The sequence below is a fragment of a genome, unplaced genomic scaffold (assembly GCF_019419815.1).
Source record: "Pyrus x bretschneideri cultivar Hongxiangsu unplaced genomic scaffold, Pyrus_bretschneideri_v1 Contig52, whole genome shotgun sequence".
NCBI lineage: Eukaryota > Viridiplantae > Streptophyta > Magnoliopsida > Rosales > Rosaceae > Pyrus > Pyrus x bretschneideri.
Window position 1 is genome coordinate 304,630 of NW_025999790.1, and position 20,674 is coordinate 325,303.

The 20,674-nt window shown below is 35.9% G+C and overlaps 3 protein-coding genes across 4 annotated transcripts; 2 read left to right on the plus strand and 1 right to left on the minus strand.

Annotated features, from left to right (window-relative positions):
- Positions 1 to 2,394: 2,394 nt before the first annotated feature.
- LOC103954949 (lysine-rich arabinogalactan protein 19-like) lies at positions 2,395 to 9,178 on the minus strand. Its single transcript, XM_009366802.2, has 7 exons — positions 8,676 to 9,178; positions 7,678 to 7,724; positions 7,518 to 7,563; positions 5,863 to 5,940; positions 4,985 to 5,113; positions 3,664 to 3,743; positions 2,395 to 2,817 (listed from the first exon to the last, which is right to left on the minus strand). Exons 1-7 carry the CDS (start codon positions 9,135 to 9,137, stop codon positions 2,745 to 2,747), a joined length of 915 nt encoding a protein of 304 aa, XP_009365077.2. The 5' UTR covers positions 9,138 to 9,178; the 3' UTR covers positions 2,395 to 2,744.
- Positions 9,179 to 9,795: 617 nt separating this feature from the next.
- On the plus strand, positions 9,796 to 13,961 carry LOC103954915 (protein N-terminal asparagine amidohydrolase-like). Its single transcript, XM_048570317.1, is given in 10 exon segments — positions 9,796 to 10,074; positions 10,846 to 11,031; positions 11,632 to 11,696; positions 11,983 to 12,082; positions 12,194 to 12,256; positions 12,369 to 12,404; positions 12,406 to 12,528; positions 12,851 to 13,029; positions 13,141 to 13,260; positions 13,578 to 13,961. Coding segments are annotated over 10 exon segments (1,065 nt in total). The 5' UTR covers positions 9,796 to 10,020; the 3' UTR covers positions 13,717 to 13,961.
- Positions 13,962 to 16,725: 2,764 nt separating this feature from the next.
- On the plus strand, positions 16,726 to 20,192 carry LOC103954914 (S-adenosyl-L-methionine-dependent uroporphyrinogen III methyltransferase, chloroplastic-like). Of its 2 annotated transcripts, XR_668278.3 has the most exons (6): positions 16,726 to 17,384; positions 17,689 to 17,766; positions 17,871 to 17,940; positions 18,730 to 19,007; positions 19,500 to 19,782; positions 19,959 to 20,192. XR_668278.3 is itself a non-coding variant. In XM_009366768.3 (5 exons), the coding sequence occupies exons 1-5, from the start codon at positions 16,818 to 16,820 to the stop codon at positions 19,608 to 19,610; spliced, it is 1,104 nt and encodes a 367-aa protein (XP_009365043.2). In that variant the 5' UTR covers positions 16,726 to 16,817; the 3' UTR covers positions 19,611 to 20,192. The 2 variants fall into 2 exon arrangements, 1 of the variants encoding a protein (XP_009365043.2); XM_009366768.3 differs by having other exon boundaries at positions 19,500 to 20,192.
- The last annotated feature ends 482 nt before the right edge of the window (positions 20,193 to 20,674 follow it).

Sequence of the window (20,674 nt, forward strand, 5' to 3'; positions counted from 1 at the left end):
GTTTTACATTTTTCTATTGATAGAGAAATAGAATCAAGAAGGAAATATGGTTAAAAATTTCAAGAAATTAAGGAAATATTTGTGTGTATTAATAAACAAGAAGGGGTGTGTTATCCACATATCTTATTTTACTCCTCTCACACCCCTTGATAATTTCTGTCCATTGATCTTCTTCGATTCATCCTATCCGACAGCCAAAAATTAAAAAGGTGTGAAAAGTAAAATGGGATGTGTGGATATCACACCCCAACAAGAATTGTTGGATGTTGATTTGGCATGCATGCTTTGAAAGGTTTTCTTTTGGGATTTGATGATTTCATTTCATGAATAGAAAATTTCTAGAGGCCGGTGTTGCATCAATTAGTATGATATATCATCGGCATGCATATTCCTAGTACTACTTGATGGAAATTGGAAAGTAGTAGTAGTTGGGAGATGAGAGATAGGGAGATGGGAGATGGGAGATGGGCGTTTTCCCAGCCTATAAAACAAAGCTGTCATTGTGGGGACAAGGGACAAGAGTCGGAAGACAATATATTGGGTTAGTGTTTGGATTAATATATCATCATATCAACATACTCTAATTCATCCTTGGCTTTTGAATGAAGCAAGTGTGAATCTGTGATTGGCTAGAAAGATTGGTTTATGTATGCATGCATGCGTTGGCTCTCCTTGTCCATGTCCATGTCCAATGGTATGCATGGTGGGGGAGGTCACATAACACATGCATGTGACATGCATGAAACAAGAAACAGATGCAAGACTGCGATAGGAGCATGCATAATCATGCATGTTTAAAGTATACAAGTATGAGACCGACCATGGACCCATCTCCGACGTCCTTATTGGCAAATAGCGAGGAATTAATTATAAGACAAAGTTAATCACGCAAAGCTTCTACGAAATTCACGTAAAACAAGACAAATACCTACTATACTACTTTTTGACATTTCAAAAGATACGGATAAGAACAATGTCCTACTATTTTATATGTGGTTGTAGGAAATCCTTAATCCTGGGTAAAGAGTCCTACACCTTTTCAAGCTTCAACCAATTGAGAGGTTGACTTCCTTTTGAATCAACTGCTAGTTTCTAGTCTTGTCTTCTAATGATTCCTCTCCCTTTTTTTGGGTGCACATTGTAAAATGAATTTAAATTTTCATATTTATATATATCCACTACATAAATTTTTAAATTTAAATTCATCTAACAGTGATAAATAGGGTGGTGATCAAACATATTCCTTTTTTTTCCTTCATTTACAACTCTCATTTTTCATAGAAGAAGTGATAACTAGTAACTAGACACCATCTTTTTCAGTCTACATATATTTCTTTATTTTGGTTATAAAATTGAATAAATTAAATGAAAACAATAGACAAAATTAAACAAGGATATGTAGGAAGAAAAAAATAACGTGTGACTATCATTTCCCTTTACTATCGAGTCTCGTTAGGAGATACTCGGTCATTCTCCTTTTAAAAGTAAGTTCAGAAAAAATAACTCAAATTTGGGCCCTCTATACTATAGAATACTAGCCAACATGTTTAAATTTAAAAAAAATTAACCAAAAGTTGATGTGCACATAGTACACAACCAGAAGAATGGCACTTCGATGTAAAAATATAACTTGATATAGGAACATGAGGAGCTATTGTGAATTGTGATAGTCAAAGTGTTATTCACTTGTCCTTTTCTAATTTATCATTCGAGGACAATATATATTGCTGTTTGGTTTCATTTATTGTCTCAAGAAAAGATTAGTGTTAGAAAAGTTTTGTGTTGATAATCAAGTTGATATGCTAACTAAAGAGATCAAACCTACCAAGTTTTAGCCTTTTTTGAACATAACTCAAATACTTTGCACTTGAATATAATATGTACAGGTAAATCTCACCAATGTGGAGATTATTGACAAAGCTCGATGTTAGTGAACAAAAAAATTGCCCTTTTGCATGAGGTTTGACTTTAATTCTCTCATTTTTGTTTTTCCTTGATCAACGACTTTAATTGTCTCTAGTTCAACCAATTGTTTTTGGTTTGCTCGTAGAAGACATGGCTTCCGAATAGATGGCTTACGAAAAGTTACATTTTGTGTGTAAATTTTGTAAGAAAACTGGGTTATTTCTCTTTCTATTCTTTATGACCTCGATCCGGATTGATAACAGAATAGCTTCGACACTAAAGGCAGTGTAATATTTTCACACCAACTTAGGGTTTAGAATTAGGAGAAAATTAAAAATGTTAGATATTACTCCATAGAGTGTCAAATTCTGGCTAATTTTCCAGAAAAATCCCTCCAAAAAATGGAACGTGGCCTAAAAAAAAAATGACAATTTCCCTTGCATGCATGTATAAAAGCTCGTCAATTCAAGAAAATATACGAAAAAAATAACCGGAGAAAGAATTACTATTTGGTGTAGAAAGAACTCACAACCCCCAACTTACAATAACACGCATGGAAAAGAAAAGAAAAAAGTTGCTCACTCAGTTCCCACAATTTTTCTAACTTCTAGCATCTACCACGCCCAGGTAACGTACTACCAGTGATGTTTACTGTTACAGCAAATTACAATTTGTACAGCGAACTTGCTTGAATACTGTAAACATTTTTTCGTCATTCCAGAAAGAACTGGAAATGAACTTAATCATTTGGTATGAAAGCCCACAGTGCTAAATGTTAATGAGGTACGATAGAGCAACCATGGGTCAGTTTCCGGAAGCTAGATCATTTCTGAACTGTTCTACCAAGGAGGAAGGAGAAGAGCAAGCCTAGACTTGTACCTTGCAATTCGCCGTAAGCGTTCCTCTCTTAATCTACAAGAATAAACACCAAATAGCTAGTCAACCTCTGCAGTATGTTTTATGTGCAGAAAGCGTAGTGCCAAAACCTTTTTGGAAAACAGAACAACCCAAGTTTAGTTTTCATGATTAATCTTTAACCATTGAGTGATAACACATGTTACAGAATATATAGTTTTATCAGTAAAGGATACAAGTTTTTCAGACCTTTTTTGTTACAACAGAGGGAATCAAACCCTTGACCTAGCCTAATCCTAATCCATTTTCCAGCCCTCACACACCACTTGAGCTAACCCTAAGGACATTGGGTTTTGACCTCTTAATGGTGAATGGGTAGCTTCTTTCTTGAATGGTTGATTAAGGCAGCATGCGTTATCTATGTAGAATCATACTCAGAAACTTTCAAATCAAATTGGGTGGGATATAGAATTAGAACTTGCAGGCAGATGCTAAAACCTACAATGTCTTTCTTGTATTTCTTTTATTTTGCATTTTCTTGGGCAATTTGATAATTCAAATTATACAGTCCCTTTTTCCTCCACCTTAGACTTGAAAGGGCAAACCTAGATGTGCCCATTGATTCAGTTTAGTGGCAACGGAAATTCATTTCTCCTTCGAGATGTTTTTCACAATCAACAACTTCAACAGAAAAAAATGGATGACATAAATCAACTGCAAATAGACCCTAACTTAATCTTGCAAATGGTAATTATAATTCACATACGATATCTCCATTAAACCCATTACTTCAATTAAGGTGGAAATTTAATGTTTATAAATCAGCTTTCAAGGCTTAAACCATTATCTGTAACAAGGAAAGTCAACTCATTGTGTGTAAGAACCAGATTGTGAAAAACTTACCGTGCTCGAACTTTTCTGGCACGTTTGACATGTCTTTCTAACAGATCATGTGGTGATAAACATTCAATGTGTTCCTCAGCCTGAAAACAAGAACAATGAAACTAATTAGATTTTTGGTAAGTGCTATACATCATTAGGTATGGGAATGAAAAGATTCGGAAAGGTAGGAATCTCAACTTTTAATTTTTGTACCCCTTTAACTTAATGCATTCAACCAATTCCACAGTAAAACCATCCCATGTTCAACGGGTAAACCAACTTGTTTAAACATAAAAACTACAAGTAGAAACATTTTTTTTCTGAAAACCCAAAATGAAAACCTAAAGACCGACTAGACGTTGGGGGCAAGTGAAGAACCTATGATCCTCCCATTTGACAGAATACACATGCATTCATACAAAGTGTGTTTTCTACATATACTAGTTTTCTTTCTCTAATTTCTCTTAAGTCAAAAATGTTATAGCATACAAGTATACAACTAATGCGTGCATGTTCTGTGTGCCCAAATATATGTTCTCTGTCATCTGTGAAACTTGAAACCTTCGTTGCATACAATTGGCTTTCCGTGGAGTACAGCAGGACTTGTATCGAAAACTAGACATTTGGTACTATCCAGAAAAAGGATGTTTGATGACTTGATTAAGAACAAACAATAAAGAATAGTTATTACTTCTGACTAGCAAGAACAAGAAGGCAACTGGACAGAAAATTTATGCGATTGCGCAACATAAAAGAGCAACTTGGCATATTATCTCAGACCCTTAAATCATTAACTTGTCCAAAAAATTGTACAAAATATATGCCTCTGGTAAAAATTTAGGTGGCATTTTCTCAATTTCTACAAAACAAGATTCAGAGAAATGACTCAAAGGTTGAAGACAACTTTACAAAGTTTTGGTAAAACCTCCTGCAGCATTAATCTAATAATGCATCAAGATAAATGCCTAAAAGAGCAATAAAATTCTCTAATATAAGTTTTGACTTTGAAATTCACTAAAGATCTTTGTCAGACCCTACTAAATAGTGTGCTTAGTTCTTGTATGATTCCAGGGAAGTAAGTGTAACATTGTCTATGTGGATATTGACACTGCCAAAGGCCCCAGTTAAACTATATTGATTACAGTTTTTTTTAATAACAAGTATCTTGATTACATGGACACTAATATGATCTATATACCCTAATGGAGGCTAATACAAATCATAAATTTTTGTAGCTGGAATCAAATAAACTCTTGAAGTCATATGTCTCAACTTTTTCGTTCCATTTATAGCAATTCAAAATAATGCCTGCCAAATATAATGGTTATTATAAAAACCTAACCTCGTCCTCGTTATCATCTCCTTTTTCTTCTTTTTCCTCTGCTTCACCTCCCTCCTTTTGAAGAGTAGCACTTGCCATAGGTATTGGTGAAGGTCTCGGAAGAGACCTTACAGCATCACCATATTGGGGCTGCCATCAGAATAAATTAGGGCAAAAGCATTATAAAGACAGTACTGCATCAAAAATCAAATTAGTATTTTCCCACATTAATGTGCAGTGTGAGCTGCTAAGAAAACAATGCATCAGTGCAGTATACAAGTATTCTATCACTGATGACTCCTGTAACCTGTTTGGCCAAAAAACCTAGAAAATTCAGGTAAGCATATGGGCTTTCATTTTCCTATCGTGTTTGGTCCAAAATAAATAAAAACAAATAATTGTGTAAACAAGTTGTGTCTAAATTTTCCCCCGGGGCACAATAGCTGGCAACCTTATAGTCCATAATCTTTTTCTACTGTAAGAGGACCATTTTCATGGTACTGATATGAGACTACTAATGTTGCAGTGGGTCGATTTATCCTAATGAATGTGTACGACATTAATTTTTCAAGTGAACTAGCTGGTACAGGTAATAACAAGATGTTATAGTCATATCATATCATATATCCACTGTTGCACATGACCAGATAATTCATTCAGGAGGCATTAGCAGAGAGTACTGGTACACATTCAAAACCATTATTTCAGGGAATGGGTGTCAGCACTCTGGAATTGTTAACAAATGTTACATGGAGTTGTACTTGTGGATTTAGGCTTTTCAAACAACTTGAGTACAAATTTAGGACTTGCAAAAAGATAGAGTACCAGATTCTAATAGGATAAAAGCAAGGTATCAAATACAACACAAAACAAATCTCAACCTATGATATGATGCCAACCTGAATTTCTTCAGTAAAACAGTTCCTCAACCATGACCGACCGTGCACATATAGAGAAGCTCCATCTGTCATCCTGACCTGCATAAATAATTCTAAATAATTAATGCCAAAAAAATGTATGCGAACTAAGGGCAAGTTATATTTTGCATTCTGGTTATCCTACACTTTTGATGAAAGATTGATTAATTCATCTCAGAAAAGATATAATCCAGGTTGTCTTTGTTTAAAAAAAAAAAAAAAAAAAAAATTCTCTACTGTTTCTACTGCCATTAGCATTACTTTGATATATAGTTAGTGGTAGAACTACTTACTGAAACTATATTGGACTAATACATGACATATAGATCATTTTTCACCATAAGTACTATATGTATTTGAAAATTTAACTATATGATTGATGGGGATGGGTTGGATCACATTGTGTCGGGTGTCCATGGGAGGAAGTAAATATCCAAAGATGGGTTGCAGTTTCTAACTAAATTGTGTGTCCTTCAACAGCATCCATGTAAGTCGACTGTGCACAACTAGAGCACATTATTACATATTTGCAAATGGAACCTTCATATGTCTAAAAGGTCATCCTTTGCCTCATAAAATATGTAGAGATGCGCACAGTGCACACACATGCATAGGCACACATGTTATGGGTATGTAGAATGGCTCTCTCAACCCTTAGATAAATCTTGAATAGATATGCCTGCACATTGTTGTGCTCATTCTACACTGCCATCCTATTTAGTAGATATGAATATCAAGAAATAATCCAGACATGCTATCATCAGAAAGGATGATTAAACAACTTCCCTGTCGTGAAGGAAAGGGAGGAAGGAATTTAACTGATGGAAAAGAAAGAAAGAACGTAAATCAGATTGATCCACTCTATCAATCATTCATATAAATTTGCAATCATTCATATAAATTTGAAGGAAAGAGGAACATCTAATGACATTTTACCATCAAAGCAAACAGGGCAAGAAAGAAAAATATCCATGGCATCACTAAATATTATACAGTTAACCATCAACTCATTCCAATCCTCCTATAAAGGGGGAAAATTGATCTGTACAACACCTAAATTACCTCTCATTACAAATAATTCATGTTATGTGTTTTATGAGTGATGTATGTGACAAACCAAGCACAGTTGCTGATTCACAACCACAAAGCCCTTTACCTAACAATTGAGAGTACGAACTGAAAGACATAGAAACAAGAAATCATAATAATAGAGGGCTGAATAAGAAAGTAAATGACTGGTACAGACTGTTTCTAACTTTCTACCATATTCATTTCCATCAAATGCCAAGCCACCATAAACTCGAAGAACAAGGCCTTCAACCAACCTACTAATAAATATCGAAAAGCATATATTCAATGTACAATGAGATAGGCATTTCTGCCTACTAAATATGTTCCTTTTTAGCCATCAGCTCTTCTTACCAGAATGGAGACCTAAAATAGAAGTGAAATTAAGTGCTGCAAATAGATGTTATTAACCATGCAACAGATCAAAATAAACTAGACAATGACCCCACACCAAGGGATCTTTGACATCGACAAGAGCAGATTAGTAGATTGAACAGAAAATCTTAATAACAAGATATTATAAGCATCAATACATGCAGAACCAGTCACAAAGCAAAGTGTTTTCTTACTTGTCGACCTCTAATGACAGCTAAGTTATCATCTTTGCTTTTATCCCTGCAGAAACACAACAAGAAACGAGTAACAACAGTCCAAAATTTGAAAAAAGAAAAGTCTTATTGCAAATAGAATTAAAATAAACAAATCTTGAGACATTATATCCAACATTACCTCATGTCTTTAAAACCATTGCTGTCAGGAACTGAAGATGGAGCAACCTAAACCAGAAAGAAGACATACCGAATAAATCTTCAAATCTTGCATTCAGACTCAACAGACAAAAATATTTTATGTAAACAAAATAACAATAAAACCACAGTAAAAATAATAACAAATGCAAAAATCTGTATTCAGGTTGGCATAGACTGTCCAATGGCCAAAAAGTTACAATGTTTCGATTGGCATAATATTCATGTCAAAATCCAAAATTAAATCCATTATCTAGTTTCCCCATTCTGGCTGGCCAGGTTACTCAAAAGTCACATTGCCTACCAAATACAAGAGATATTACTTAAATTAATTTCTTAAGTCATCGACAATACAGAACCTAGTGTTATTCAGACGAGAATGAAAAATAAGCAAGATGAATGCCTAAACTTGACCAATTCAAGATGTAGACCATTCTTTTACGACAAGACTTGTGTAAGGCTGCTCACTGGGGAGTTTTTTTTTATTTTATTTATTAACCATGGGCAAGGCAAGCATTTGCAAAAGCAAAACTAAAGTCTACATTACCACCATTAAATCTTTATTCTAATTACAAGTTGGAAACACCACCAATCCAAACGCAAGAATCCTTCAAAGTGCTCAAAATCAAAGCTTCTGATAAAGCATATTTTCCATTATGGACTGAAAGATACTTGGGTAGAAAAAGAAGAAATTTGTACCCATCTTTTTGCTTATTCTATATGTTATTTTCACCTCTTATTTCCCCTAACAAATTCAACCCAATACAAGTTTTCGAGATGTGCGCAGTTATGAATTCTACCCATACCTATATGAATCACAAATTACACCAAGAAAAAAAAAGGCTTCTTTAAGTTAAAGAATACTTCCAAACAACATAACTTTACTTTGGTGTTTGTGTTTGTGTGTAAAAGATGTAGAATCAAAAGAACACCAAAATCCAGACATTGGAAGATCAATTAAACCAAGATAAAACTAGAAACCTCAGGAGGAGCAGAGGAAACGGGAAGGCCCCTAATAAGAGGAGGAAGAGGAGACGGTGCTAAGCTGTAGTTGGGTCTTATCAAATGCACAGGAATAGGCTGCTGAGGAGGGAAATTGAGTAGGGGCCGAGATGGGTACACAGCACCGGCGTTGGCCACAATGAGTGCGGGTTCGCCTCCGGCAGCGGCGGCGGGACGAATGGGCCGAGGAATAAAGCCTCGGCCAGAGGAAGCCAGTGGGTACAGAACCCCCTGATGATTAGCAGCTGCTGGTGCTACTGGTGATGATGATGGCGACTGGGTCCGAATTTGGAGGGATGGGGCTGCGTAAAGATTAGACGGAAGAGGAGATGATACGGCAGGTCTTACCGGCCTCGTCGTGGTTGTGTTGTGTGCGGCGGCTCCGGCGGTGGCCATGTTGGCGGCGGCTGAAGCGGTGGTGTGGTTGGGATCTATGGTCATGGTGGTGTCTGCGGGCAGTGGCGGGGAAATTTGGGAATTTGGTGCGCTTTGGTTTTTAATTTTTGAACGTTTGCTTTATACACTCAACGTTTCTATATAAATAAAAAGAAAATTAATGGAAAAGGTTGGAAAACTTTGATTAATGGAAATAGTTTGAAAACTTTGAGTTTTAACGATAAGGACAAAAGAAATGGTAAAGTGAATAGTATCATTATTGACTTTTTAGTGTAAAAATATGATTTTTGGTTAAAATGAACAGTACGAAAAACTTTTCGTTAAAATTTCCTATAATAAACTCCTCAATTTCTCAAACATCCTTTTGTCGTTATCTTATTAAATACAATTTTACTTTTTTTTTTTTACGTTTTATTTTCTCTCTACTTTTAGTAGGGTTTTTTTGTTATTTTTTTTAAGTTTTTTCTATCAAAATAATTTTTGAGATTTGGATAATTCATTATTTTGATCTTTGACATTTAAAATTAATAGAAGTGATTCATGAGTTTGTTCATCATTAATCATTTTGATCATTTTATAAAAACTTATATTAAATAAGATTCAAAATGATAAAAATACTTTCAATTTAATAAACAATGGATTGAATGATTTGATCAAAATGACAAAAATATTTTCAATTTAATAAACAATAACCCACACAACCAAACCAAAGGGCCTGGGTTTGAAAGCCCAGTCCCAAACATAAACTCTACTTTGTTAGGAGGAGACCTTGAGAATTTGATGAATCCCGATTCACAACAACAGAAATAAAAAAGAAGATACAAAGTTTGAGTCGTCGTCGTCGTCGTCGTGGTCTTCGTCGTCGTCAGACTCCAACTTTGTCCATCTGCAACTCTCTCCGTCTCCGAGTGTGTGTTTGAGTGAAATCATGATCTTTGTTGATGGGGAACTCTCTACCACAGACCCTTCTGCATCGCCTCAGGTACTCGCTCTTTGCCTTACTCGAGACGATACTAAATGGAAATTTTCAAATTTGTAAAAAGTAGATAGTTTGAACTGCTTTTCTTTGTAGTTGCAACTTTGAGTAAAAACAAATTAAAAAGCTCATTTGATGCTGTAAATTTGTGATCGCATTAATCATGAAACAAATTTGAAAATTGAAAATTCTAGCTTGTTTGTTGTCACACCTTATTTCTGCAAGATGAGTATTACATGAAGTTTATGTTTATTAGATTTACATACATTATTTATACAAATAATAATAGGTTTCGATCCTGGACACACGCTTTTGACACACTTTGCTTTCGGGCCCATTCCTTATGTATTTCAGTCGTCTAACTTTTATGTCTTACCTTAAAGATCATGTCTACCAAAACTCATCCAAATCCAAAATCATATGACCATTGGGTTAAGTTAGTGTTTCTTTGTAGAACCATATTCATCCATTTTCTTCACTACAAATGAATATCTTAATGGTTTTGGAATTATCTTATCTTTGCAAGAATGATTTATGAATGATGTACTAAAATATACACGATTCGAATCAGTCGAAATGCATTACAAAGTGGGCCTTACAAAATATGTGCCAAAAAGCATGTGTCCCCGGATCGTAACCCATAATAATGAAGTATACCGAAACTTCAATCAACATTTCTAAGAAATATAATCTGGATTGTCTTCTGACGGATGACTTGCTTGCTCAAATTCCCCTACTACATTTATAATAGAAATTAAAGCTTGTACTCGTGAATAGGGACGGGATATTCTGGTTGCTCTATTGGAACACCCTGCTTTGGTAGAAGCCTCAGCTTCGTTCAAGGCTATCCCGGAGAGGAGATTCTCTGTACGTGAAGAGTCAGTTATGGAGGCAACGCCACCCGGTAAATGGGTTTATTTGTTCCAGAGAGAATATGCAACTGTTGATCCGGCATTTGTGGATGTATGTTCTTTCTCTGTTCCTTGACTTGAGGCAAACACTTGTCAATATACGGCATGATTTTTTTCTTTCATATATACAGCGGAGAGACATAATTATAACCTTTTCTTTGCTTAGTTCACTAATTGTAATATGATGCCAGTCCAAGAATCTTATGCGTGTCGAATGCCTTCATGTGAGGAAAGTGGCATTTGATAGTCCCGCATGTTGAGACCTGTCCTGCTGCTCTTTTCAGCTCTAATATGGGCATCCTTGTGGTGCAGTGTGTCACATAACATAGAGACTACATGGGTGAACTAAAATAAAAAGTACATGGGTTGATGGCTATGAGTATAGCCTTCCTTGTATCTTGTGCAAAATGGAAGTCACCTCATGGTTTATTCATGACCATCCTGATGGTTCTTAAAGTTATTTATAATATTTTCTGCCTTTAAAGAGAAGGATGTAAGTTAGTCTCCTTGTAAATGTTGATGGTTTTTCTGAAATGGTTGCTACCCATTAACTGATCACTTTCATGCCATTTGTAGTTGTAGTATCAATAGTACTATTAATTATTCCTTTGCTAAATTCATTTTTTTTCTGCTTGGTCTTCCTTGTTAAAAGTTTGTTGGAACTGATGAAGCAACGACCTGTATCGGTGTGGCCATTCGGAATCCGAGAAATGGAATGTAAGAAACGGATTTATTTGAGATGTTAACTATTTTAGATTTTTCCAGTTTTCAAAAATTAATTTCATGTTCGGTCCTAGTTTTTAATAAGAAATGCCATAGATGCCAAAACGAACGCCAAAAATTTTGGACTCCAACTGGAGTGGTAAATGTGACCGGTTCTAGATCTCTTTTTTTGTAACAAGTAAGACGTTGTCATGTCTTCTACCATGCCATTTGGTGATTGAAGTTAGGAAACTTATGGTGCTCTAGTACTGTTGTTTCTCATTCTCTTTTCAAACTGCAGGACCTCAGTTGCTCATATGGATTCTGCAAACATTGTGGATATGGGTCTGTCCCAGATGTTGTCACTCCTTGTTGACCATAACAAGGACATGGAGTTAGATGTACTTTTTCCTTAACTGAAATGATTAGTTACTTTAATGGTTATATGTTTTGTTGTTGACCTCATAGAATCCAGCATAAATAAAAGAATATTTCATGGTCACAAAATGCAGGTGCATCTAGTCGGTGGATTTGAAGATGTTTCAACTAATGTTTGCCCCAGGATCCTCTTCTTTGTCATTGATTTCCAGATGTGTAGTTATCTACTCAGAAACAGGATACTTTAAGCTGAAATATGTTGAACTTTGTGTGCAGCATGGTAACTACAACACTTAATCAGAAAGTCAGGAAAACATGGATGGTTATTCCTTTCCTTTACGGTGCCAAAATTGTTGAAACTTTATGGAAGAGACCAGAAAAATTCCATATACGTACTCTCTGCATTCTTGGGCATAACACTAGAAGGGATCCCGAGGGAAACACGTACCCAAACTTCAATGGGTTCATGGTTAGCCTCAACCCCATGAATTAAACATCAATTTGTTGTATGGCTTATGTTCATTTAAGTCGGTTCAAAATGAGATAAATTTTAGTTCTGAATTGCAATGTGAGCCCTTTTCTTTCATTATTAGAATATATAGCATCTGCAGCAAAATATTAAAATAAAATTAATAAGAAATTGTACATGATGCAGCATCATGTATTTTTTTCTACAATTCTATCTTTAGTGTGCTCACTGCTCACCTGTGAAGTTTACAATATCGTGTAATGTGTGTGAGTGAAAATTCTGTTAAATCCTTCACATTGTAGAAATTTTCGCACTCTTTCAGGTAGGAACTTCCAATGGATCTATTACCCCAGCTATCTTTGACAAAACCTCAAGATGTCCTGATGAAATTGTCAGGAGAATTCGAGTTTCTGTATCATACAAGGACCCCAGTTGGAAAGGAAGGTTACTGGAAACATATGATACTCAAACTGATCGATTCAAGATAGCTCCATGTTGCTGGTAAGAGTTACTACATTGATTATGCCTTCAACTTTTAATTACTCTACAAAATCTCGTGCTTAACTGTGCCTAACACCATCGACCTCACATATATATTTTCTGTTCATGCAGGACACTGCAGCAATTACACTTTGCTTTATCATTACAACATTATTCTGATTCAGAAATCCTCATCATGTGTTCTACTTCACCTTCTGCTGAGAGCCCAGATTTTGTGGCGAATATGAGAAGGTACGCATCAAAGGTAGATCTGTCTTACTGTTGTTGGTGATCACATACACACAGAATTTTTTTTTGAAAATAAATAAAGAAAAGAGGATGTTTCCGCATATAAAAGAAGAAAGAATAAAAGATTGACGAGGAACTCCACAACAAGTTGATCAAATTAGGTGCATTGAAGTTTTTCTTGTTTCTGGCTTGTGGCATCATAAGCTATAGTCAAGCCCCTTACAGATTTGCAATTCGTAGAAATAGTTTGATGTTCATCCTGTAGAGTAATGGTTAATTTTCAAATATTGCTTTAACTGAATTTGGTAATCTTGATTTAGGCATTGGGACTACCTAATCAAACACCCAGATTGGAGAGAAACCTTTCCTATGAAGCAGCCACGCATATTTGAGAGGACTGCCGAAGGAGGCTGGAGAAAGCTACAAGGTGCTGATACATTAATCAGTAGGAGTTTCTAGTTATTTTGCAACCTTCCCATGCCTCTAATTCATAAGTCCCCCATTTATTGGCAAACCAACTCAATCAATATAGATGACCATGCAGCAAATTGGAACTATCATGTTCTCAGCCTTTAAAAGAATGGTGTTAGTTGGTAACTCGTCGCAGTGTGTAGTTGTTTTTGTCGGCAATTGCTTGTTGTTAACTAAATACTTATGTGGCAATTAAGGATCCGTTTGATAATTATATCGTTTTTCATTTTTAATTTTCACTTTTTGAACTTGAGACACAAGGAAATGTAAGGAAAAGTAAGACGGGTGGTGGAAGGAAGGGGAAGAAATTAAGTGAATGAAAACAAAATATTGGAAGTGAAAACAACATAAAATAGTTACCATTTGATAACAACTTGTTTAGTTTCAAAATTATCACATGTTTGCTTGGCCCCTCTTTTAACATTGAAAGAACCCAACAGTGGGTGCAAAACAGTCACGATCTTATGTGAGACGATTGCTCTCCAACTCCCAACTCCACACTCGCAGCGATCACTGAAATCCGCATCAAATTTTAGGGTTCTTGATGTGATTGCTACTCTAAGCTACACTCAAAGTAGGGGAAGATTTTAGCTAGAGACACAAAAGATTAAAGAGGACAACCCTATCAATTAGGGTAAGGTAATTCATCACTTGCAAACCCTATCAATTAATAAACAATTTGTTTATCAAAAGGGAATAATAACAGCTTATTGTTGCCTTGTACATAACTTTATTAGAAGGGGAAATGTCTGTCGAGCCACTATTCTAAAAATTTTTGCCTACCGCCGTCTATATCCCACCTAATCCATTGAGGACTAGGCGTATATCAACGACAGGGAACAAGGCAGTGACAGAAACATCCTTTTTGTATAAAAACCACTTCCTTTAAGCATTAATGAAGAAATATGTATACTTTATGTATTAAACATAAAAAAATGCATGCACACATACATATATAATCTGCTATATATAAAGCCGGAAGGCAGTTTTGGTGTCACCGGCTTCGACAAAAGAAGGGGACCAAACTGCCCCTCAGCAAAAAAAATTCAAAAGCAGCCCAATACATTATATCAAATAATGAAAGGGTAATTTGGTCATCATAAAATATAATATTATAATATAAATAATAAGTGAGGAGAGAGAAAAGAATAAAAGAATAGAAAGATAAGTGAAAGTTGATGGTGTCCACGAGAAGAGAAGAGGAAAGAAAAATATAATAAAAATAAGGAAAATCATAAATGTTGTGTTTAAAACATCTTAAGAGGCGTCGGTGATAAATTAGTACAATTTTTTGTTTTATTTTAATTAGTAGCTTATCATAAGCTAGCAATAATGTGATTCAATCAGATGTTCATGAAATATTATTGTCTCTATTTTTAAATACGTTCAAAATATCTTAAGAGACATGTAATGCCGGTTATAAAAAAAATATTTTCCACATGGATACTAATATGATTCGCTGGTTATAAAAAAGATTTTTCCCATGCAGATAATAATGTGATTATATTAGTTGTTAAATAATTATTTTTTTTTTTAACAAACAATATTTGATCTAAGATTATTCATATTATTCATTTACTTCAAATATTTGACTTTCCTTTTATCAATTTACGCATATATATATATATACATTTAAAACGTGTAGATTCCGTGTAAAATAGATCCCCATTTATTCCCCCACCATTTAGTAGACGAGTTGTATCAGATCAAAGTTGTACCGAGAAAAATGGGGTCCCCTTTGAAAGCCCTAAAAAGCCACTTACTTGGACTTGTCGTGCTTTCAAGAGCCAGCCGACTTCCAAATCCAACTCCGACGCTCTATCAATACTTTTTTAGATGTGTAGTCAAACTCAAATTTAAGAGGATTTTAAAAGATTTTAAAATTTTATTGTAGTTAATTAAAAGATTTTAAAGAATTTTAAAATCCATCCACATCTAAATGTATTATAAAAATTAAGATTTTAAAGCATTTCAATAAATTGTGGATTTTAAAGGGTTTGAAGACAATAAGTATATATAACTAAGATTAAAAAGAATCTAACCTCACCATTTCAAATCCTTTTCCATATGCCCCTGCTATTGTCCACCGATGTGCTTCTTTCGATTCCCCTCCCAACAATCTGATCACCGGCACCGTGATCAGACGAATTCACCACCATCTTGCACCTTTCTTGAGCATCCTGACGAACCCAAATCTTGAGTTCTCCTTCTACACCTCCATCCAGAAGCCCATGTTTGAATATGTTGCTCAACCCATTCAATTTGCCGCTGCTGTACCCTCTGCCTTAGAACCACTCTCTTGCAGCTGTTTGTTCGCACTGCCACGGCACCTATGCACCACACACCTTCAGTTTGATTTGATTTTGTATTGTCAGTCCAGAAAGAAGAAGAAAAACAAGAAAAAGAAAAAAAAATTGAAAATCCACCATAATCCATCAAAATCTACCAACATCCATTCAAATTTTTTAAAATTCATATGAATTTTGTAGGAGTCTTAAATCCTATCAAATCTATCACTTTTAAAATCTTTTAAAATCTTATAGTGGTGTATTCAATTGAAAATTTGAGAAACTTTAATGGATTTATAAATCCATGAATTTTTATAGAGTTTAATTGATTTGTAAAGATTTTATATAAAATTTTGATTTAATTCTCTCGAAATCTCAGGAAGAGATGTGACATTTGTGGATGCTTAAAATACACAATAAAATCTCTCCAATTCTGTCTAATTCCTCAACTTTCTCAAATTCTTTAAAATCAATTTCTAATTGAATACACCTGGAATGTTATAAACTTCTTTAAAATCTTAATTGAATACACCCGGATTTCTAAGAATTTTAATAAACTATTTTAAAATTCTAATTGAATACATTTTGAATTTTAAAGAATCACTTAAAATCTTGATTAAATACTTCTAAATTCATTAAAAGAATTAAAATCCTTCGAAATCCCGATTGAATACATCTCCCTTAATTTGACTACACATTTTACATACATGCATCTCCCTTAAAATCCGAACAAAAACACTTGTCTTTCTTTCCCTCTTTGGTCTCTGAAATTCTGAATCCTTGTCATTTGGTCTGTTTGTTATGGCTCTTGTGAGTCGGACTCAATCTCTCTCTGCCTTCTCTTCTTCCTCCACCCATTTCAGGAAACCCCATTCAGCCTCCTCCTTCAACCCCATTTCTTCTTTACGCTTCAACTCCTCTTCTTCCAATTCCTCCTCCTCCTCACCTTTTACCGAGAAGACTTCTGTCCAGAGGTACCAGCGAGACCGCTGGCTTTACCAGAACCAGCCATTGGAATTTCACCAACCCTTACCCACCCCCTGCTGCTCTCTCCCGCCCGATTTTAATTCTCTGAGGGAAAACGACATCGCTTTGCAGCTACCCGAGCTCAGGAAGCTGCTTCAGGTGCTCAGAGAAAAGAGGCTCACAGAAGGTGACCGAGGCAGTTGTGGGCCCGGCAATGTCTTCCTGGTCGGTACAGGGCCTAGGGACCCTGAGCTTCTCACAATGAAGGCTTACAGAGTAATTCAGACTGCTGACTTGTTGCTGTATGATAGGTTGGTGTCCAATGATGTCTTGGAATTGGTTGCCTCTGGTGCTAGACTTCTATATGTGGGTAAGACTGCTGGGTACCATAGCAGAACCCAGGTAATCAAGCACTTATCTTTCTTAATTCCCATTTCCTGCATTACCTGAAACCAGTTTTCAACTTGTTTGGAGTTTCAATTGGTTGGGTATATTTGTAGATGCTATAAATTTGAAAACTTCGGGCAATTTGGTGAATTGGGTATTTGCGTTTGTGCTAGTTCGCATCTGGGTTTGCGAAATTCAAAGTTTTAGTGAAGTGAATTAGGACAACTGTGATTGATCTTTTGTTTGATGCTACATAAAGTTTAGCCATTGCAGTTTGGGTTTCAGGAAATGAACTGAATTTTTTAATCCCCTCTTTCAGGAAGAGATACATGAATTGTTACTCAGTTTTGCCGAAGCTGGAGCTAATGTTGTGAGACTAAAAGGAGGGGATCCGCTGGTGAGTTTTTGTGTTGGTCTTTCAGAAATTTGCGTCTGTTTTTACCTGTGATATCACGTTCCGTCATGTTAAATTTTGTGGTTAAACATATCGTTTTTCTTTAGGTGTTTGGAAGGGGTGGAGAGGAGATGGATTTTCTGCGACAACAAGGAATTGAAGTTAACGTTATTCCAGGTATGATCATAAATCAAGGTCATAATGCCGTTATTTAGTTGAGATTTTTGTAAGAGTGGTGGAATGTCTTATCGACATAAGATGTCTCCATTGTTTCCCATTGCTTTTTGATGAAAGAATGTTCAACATCGCCATCTTGACACATTAATAAAGTTTCAGTAATCTAATTTCAGAGAATTTAGGATGGTCCGCATTCACAAAGATCTGCTAATGTTGAGCATTATAAGCTTTGCTATTCCAGTAGAAATGTTCTATTTCATCAGTTGGTTCCTTAAAATCATGACACGTCATTGGCATTTAAAATTTTTACTCATTGAAAATCATAGGTAACAAGTCTTCCATATGTGAAGGGGTGACTGAGAAATGATATCAGTACACTTTGCTTCTTAATTCCTGAAAAACGTTTTGAACACAGACGCCATAAAGTGTAAAGTATTGGTGGGAGCACTTGTGAGATGAAATGAATGGATGAGGAAAATAATATTCCTAGTTAACACATTGAAATATTGGGGGAATCTTAGGTGAGACGTCAACCATATGAATATGGTATTAGATAGTACGAGTTTAGGAACAACTTTGTTCCTATCTAGGTTGAGGCCTAACGAGCTCCCAGCTTGTGTCTGTTGGGAAAAAAAATTCCTCTTCCCTTATCCAAATTGTGCATCCTTCGATTTCTTTGACATGATTATTCTCTTAAAGGGTTAAGCTTTATATATGGTTTCAGACAGCTTCATGAAGGTCACCTAATGAGGACGTGCTTATATTTGATCAAAATCTTTTACCTTTCAGGTATTACTGCTGCTTCAGGGATAGCAGCAAATCTAGGGATTCCATTAACTCATCGAGGTGTTGCAAATAGTGTCAGATTTCTCACCGGCCACTCCAGGAAGGGCGGAACAGATCCTCTATTTGTGGCTGAGAATGCAGCTGACCATGATTCGACCTTGGTGGTTTACATGGGTTTGTCGACTCTCCCTTCTCTTGCTCAAAAGTTGGTGCATCATGGTCTACTACCAAATACACCGGCTGTTGCAGTTGAGCGAGGGACCACACCTCAACAACGCATGGTAAGGATGGTCTCCTGTTGCGTATTGGTATAGCCTCATGTTGGACCCCGGATGGTGTCTTTTCTTTACCTGATTACCTGACATTTGTGCCATTTTAGGACCTTTCTTATTAGTTAGTAAACTGACAACATGGGAAAACACTTGTTTGTCTTAGATACGAGGTTGTGATGCCCATTAGGAATGTATATAAGCATGCATTACCCGTTATTGAAAAAGTAAATTGAAATAGGTTAACAATCCTTCTATTTCGAACTTCAATTACACCCTGAGGTATACATCAAGATCCTTCGAGGGCGGTCAGTGTTACTTTTAGAAATCTGACCGGTCCCTACTATTCACCCTCAATTTATGGTCATCAACCTGATTGCGGATTTGATACAGTTCCTTTGGATGCCTTTACAGATAGGAATTCAGATTGTATGAGTTTGGCCATTTGCATTATTTATGTATTGTAATGGAAAAATGATCATTGTTGCATGTGCATTCATACAGGTTTTTGCAGAACTGAAGGATCTTGCGGATGAAATTGTATCAGCAGAGTTAGTATCACCAACGTTGATCATCATTGGGAAAGTAGTGGCACTTTCACCGTTGTGGCCATAGTGCTTCAAAGGAAGTCTCCTCTGTTGTAGAAGCACTATAGGCGCATCTGAGGCGTGAACATAAAGTATTTTCCCATCCAATTAAACTTCAGAACTTAGGCTCACAGCTCATGAATTTCTGTAATTACAGCCTTCAGTTCATCGACCAGGATGATCTTCAATTCTTCGTTGAGGTAATTATCTGCTGCTATAGATGGATCATTTTTATTTTGGGGTGGGGCGCACATCTTGTTTCGAGATTTTTCAAAATTGAGCTAATGGATTATGGGAGTGCTGGGATTGTGCTCGAATATTGTCTGATGTTTCTGATGTTTCATTCTTCTACCAATCAAAATGCTTCTGGGGAAAGAATGAATTGCATGCACTGAACAGGGGAGCTGTGTTCTTGTTCACCGGGAAGGTAGAGGATAAAGCATTTTATTGCTAGATTGTCAGAAACCGGAATCATGGCATCAGGCGGAAATTGTTTTTTGTAGCATGAGAGGGTGATTGAAAGTTTATGAATTTTTGAGTGATTTGTGATTTTGTTGTGACATTTTGAGTACTGTGGTTTAGATGAAGAGGCTGTTATAGTTGCCTACTACACAGAACCGAACCACATGATCCATTCCGTTATGAGTCTTTTGACCTAGCAGCGAGTGACTCATAGGTTCATGTAGTGAGTGAAACTGTGAAAGTCTGGCTACTGTAATGTAATGCGAGTTAGAATGAGAGCTCTAACACAAACAGAGCAGCATGTGTTGATGGTTTCCTATTCCTACCCAATCCATCCCAACCCAACCCATTACCATTTTAAGAGATAAGAGTTTCTATAATTGACCATCCGTGCGTGGCCCACCGGAATACAGGTACGTGAGTATAGCTTTTTATGGTTCATTTACTAATTCATAATTAAAAACAAAACAAGGAGAACTGAATTGAGAATGAATCAAAATTGGATTCTTGTTAATGTAGTTTACGTAACTATTTGGAATCAAAGTAGAAATGATAATGATTTCATATAAGTTATATAATAATTCACTTGCATCGGAATTGAAACAAGCTTGATTACCAGACTCCCCTTGT

Bases quoted from the DNA above. Each gene is read 5' to 3' on its own strand.
- LOC103954949 (XM_009366802.2), bottom strand. From the start codon at position 9,137: ATGACCATAGATCCCAACCACACCACCGCTTCAGCCGCCGCCAACATG. The intron at 7,725-8,675 runs GTTTCTAGTTTT...TTTCTGGTTTAG, and splicing joins TTTCCTCTGCTCCTCCTGAG to GTTGCTCCATCTTCAGTTCC. The intron at 3,744-4,984 runs GTTAGGTTTTTA...TCTTGTTTTCAG, and splicing joins GAGATGATAACGAGGACGAG to GCTGAGGAACACATTGAATG.
- LOC103954914 (XM_009366768.3), top strand. From the start codon at position 16,818: ATGGCTCTTGTGAGTCGGACTCAATCTCTCTCTGCCTTCTCTTCTTCC. The intron at 17,767-17,870 runs GTGAGTTTTTGT...GTTTTTCTTTAG, and splicing joins TAAAAGGAGGGGATCCGCTG to GTGTTTGGAAGGGGTGGAGA. The intron at 17,941-18,729 runs GTATGATCATAA...TTTACCTTTCAG, and splicing joins TGAAGTTAACGTTATTCCAG to GTATTACTGCTGCTTCAGGG.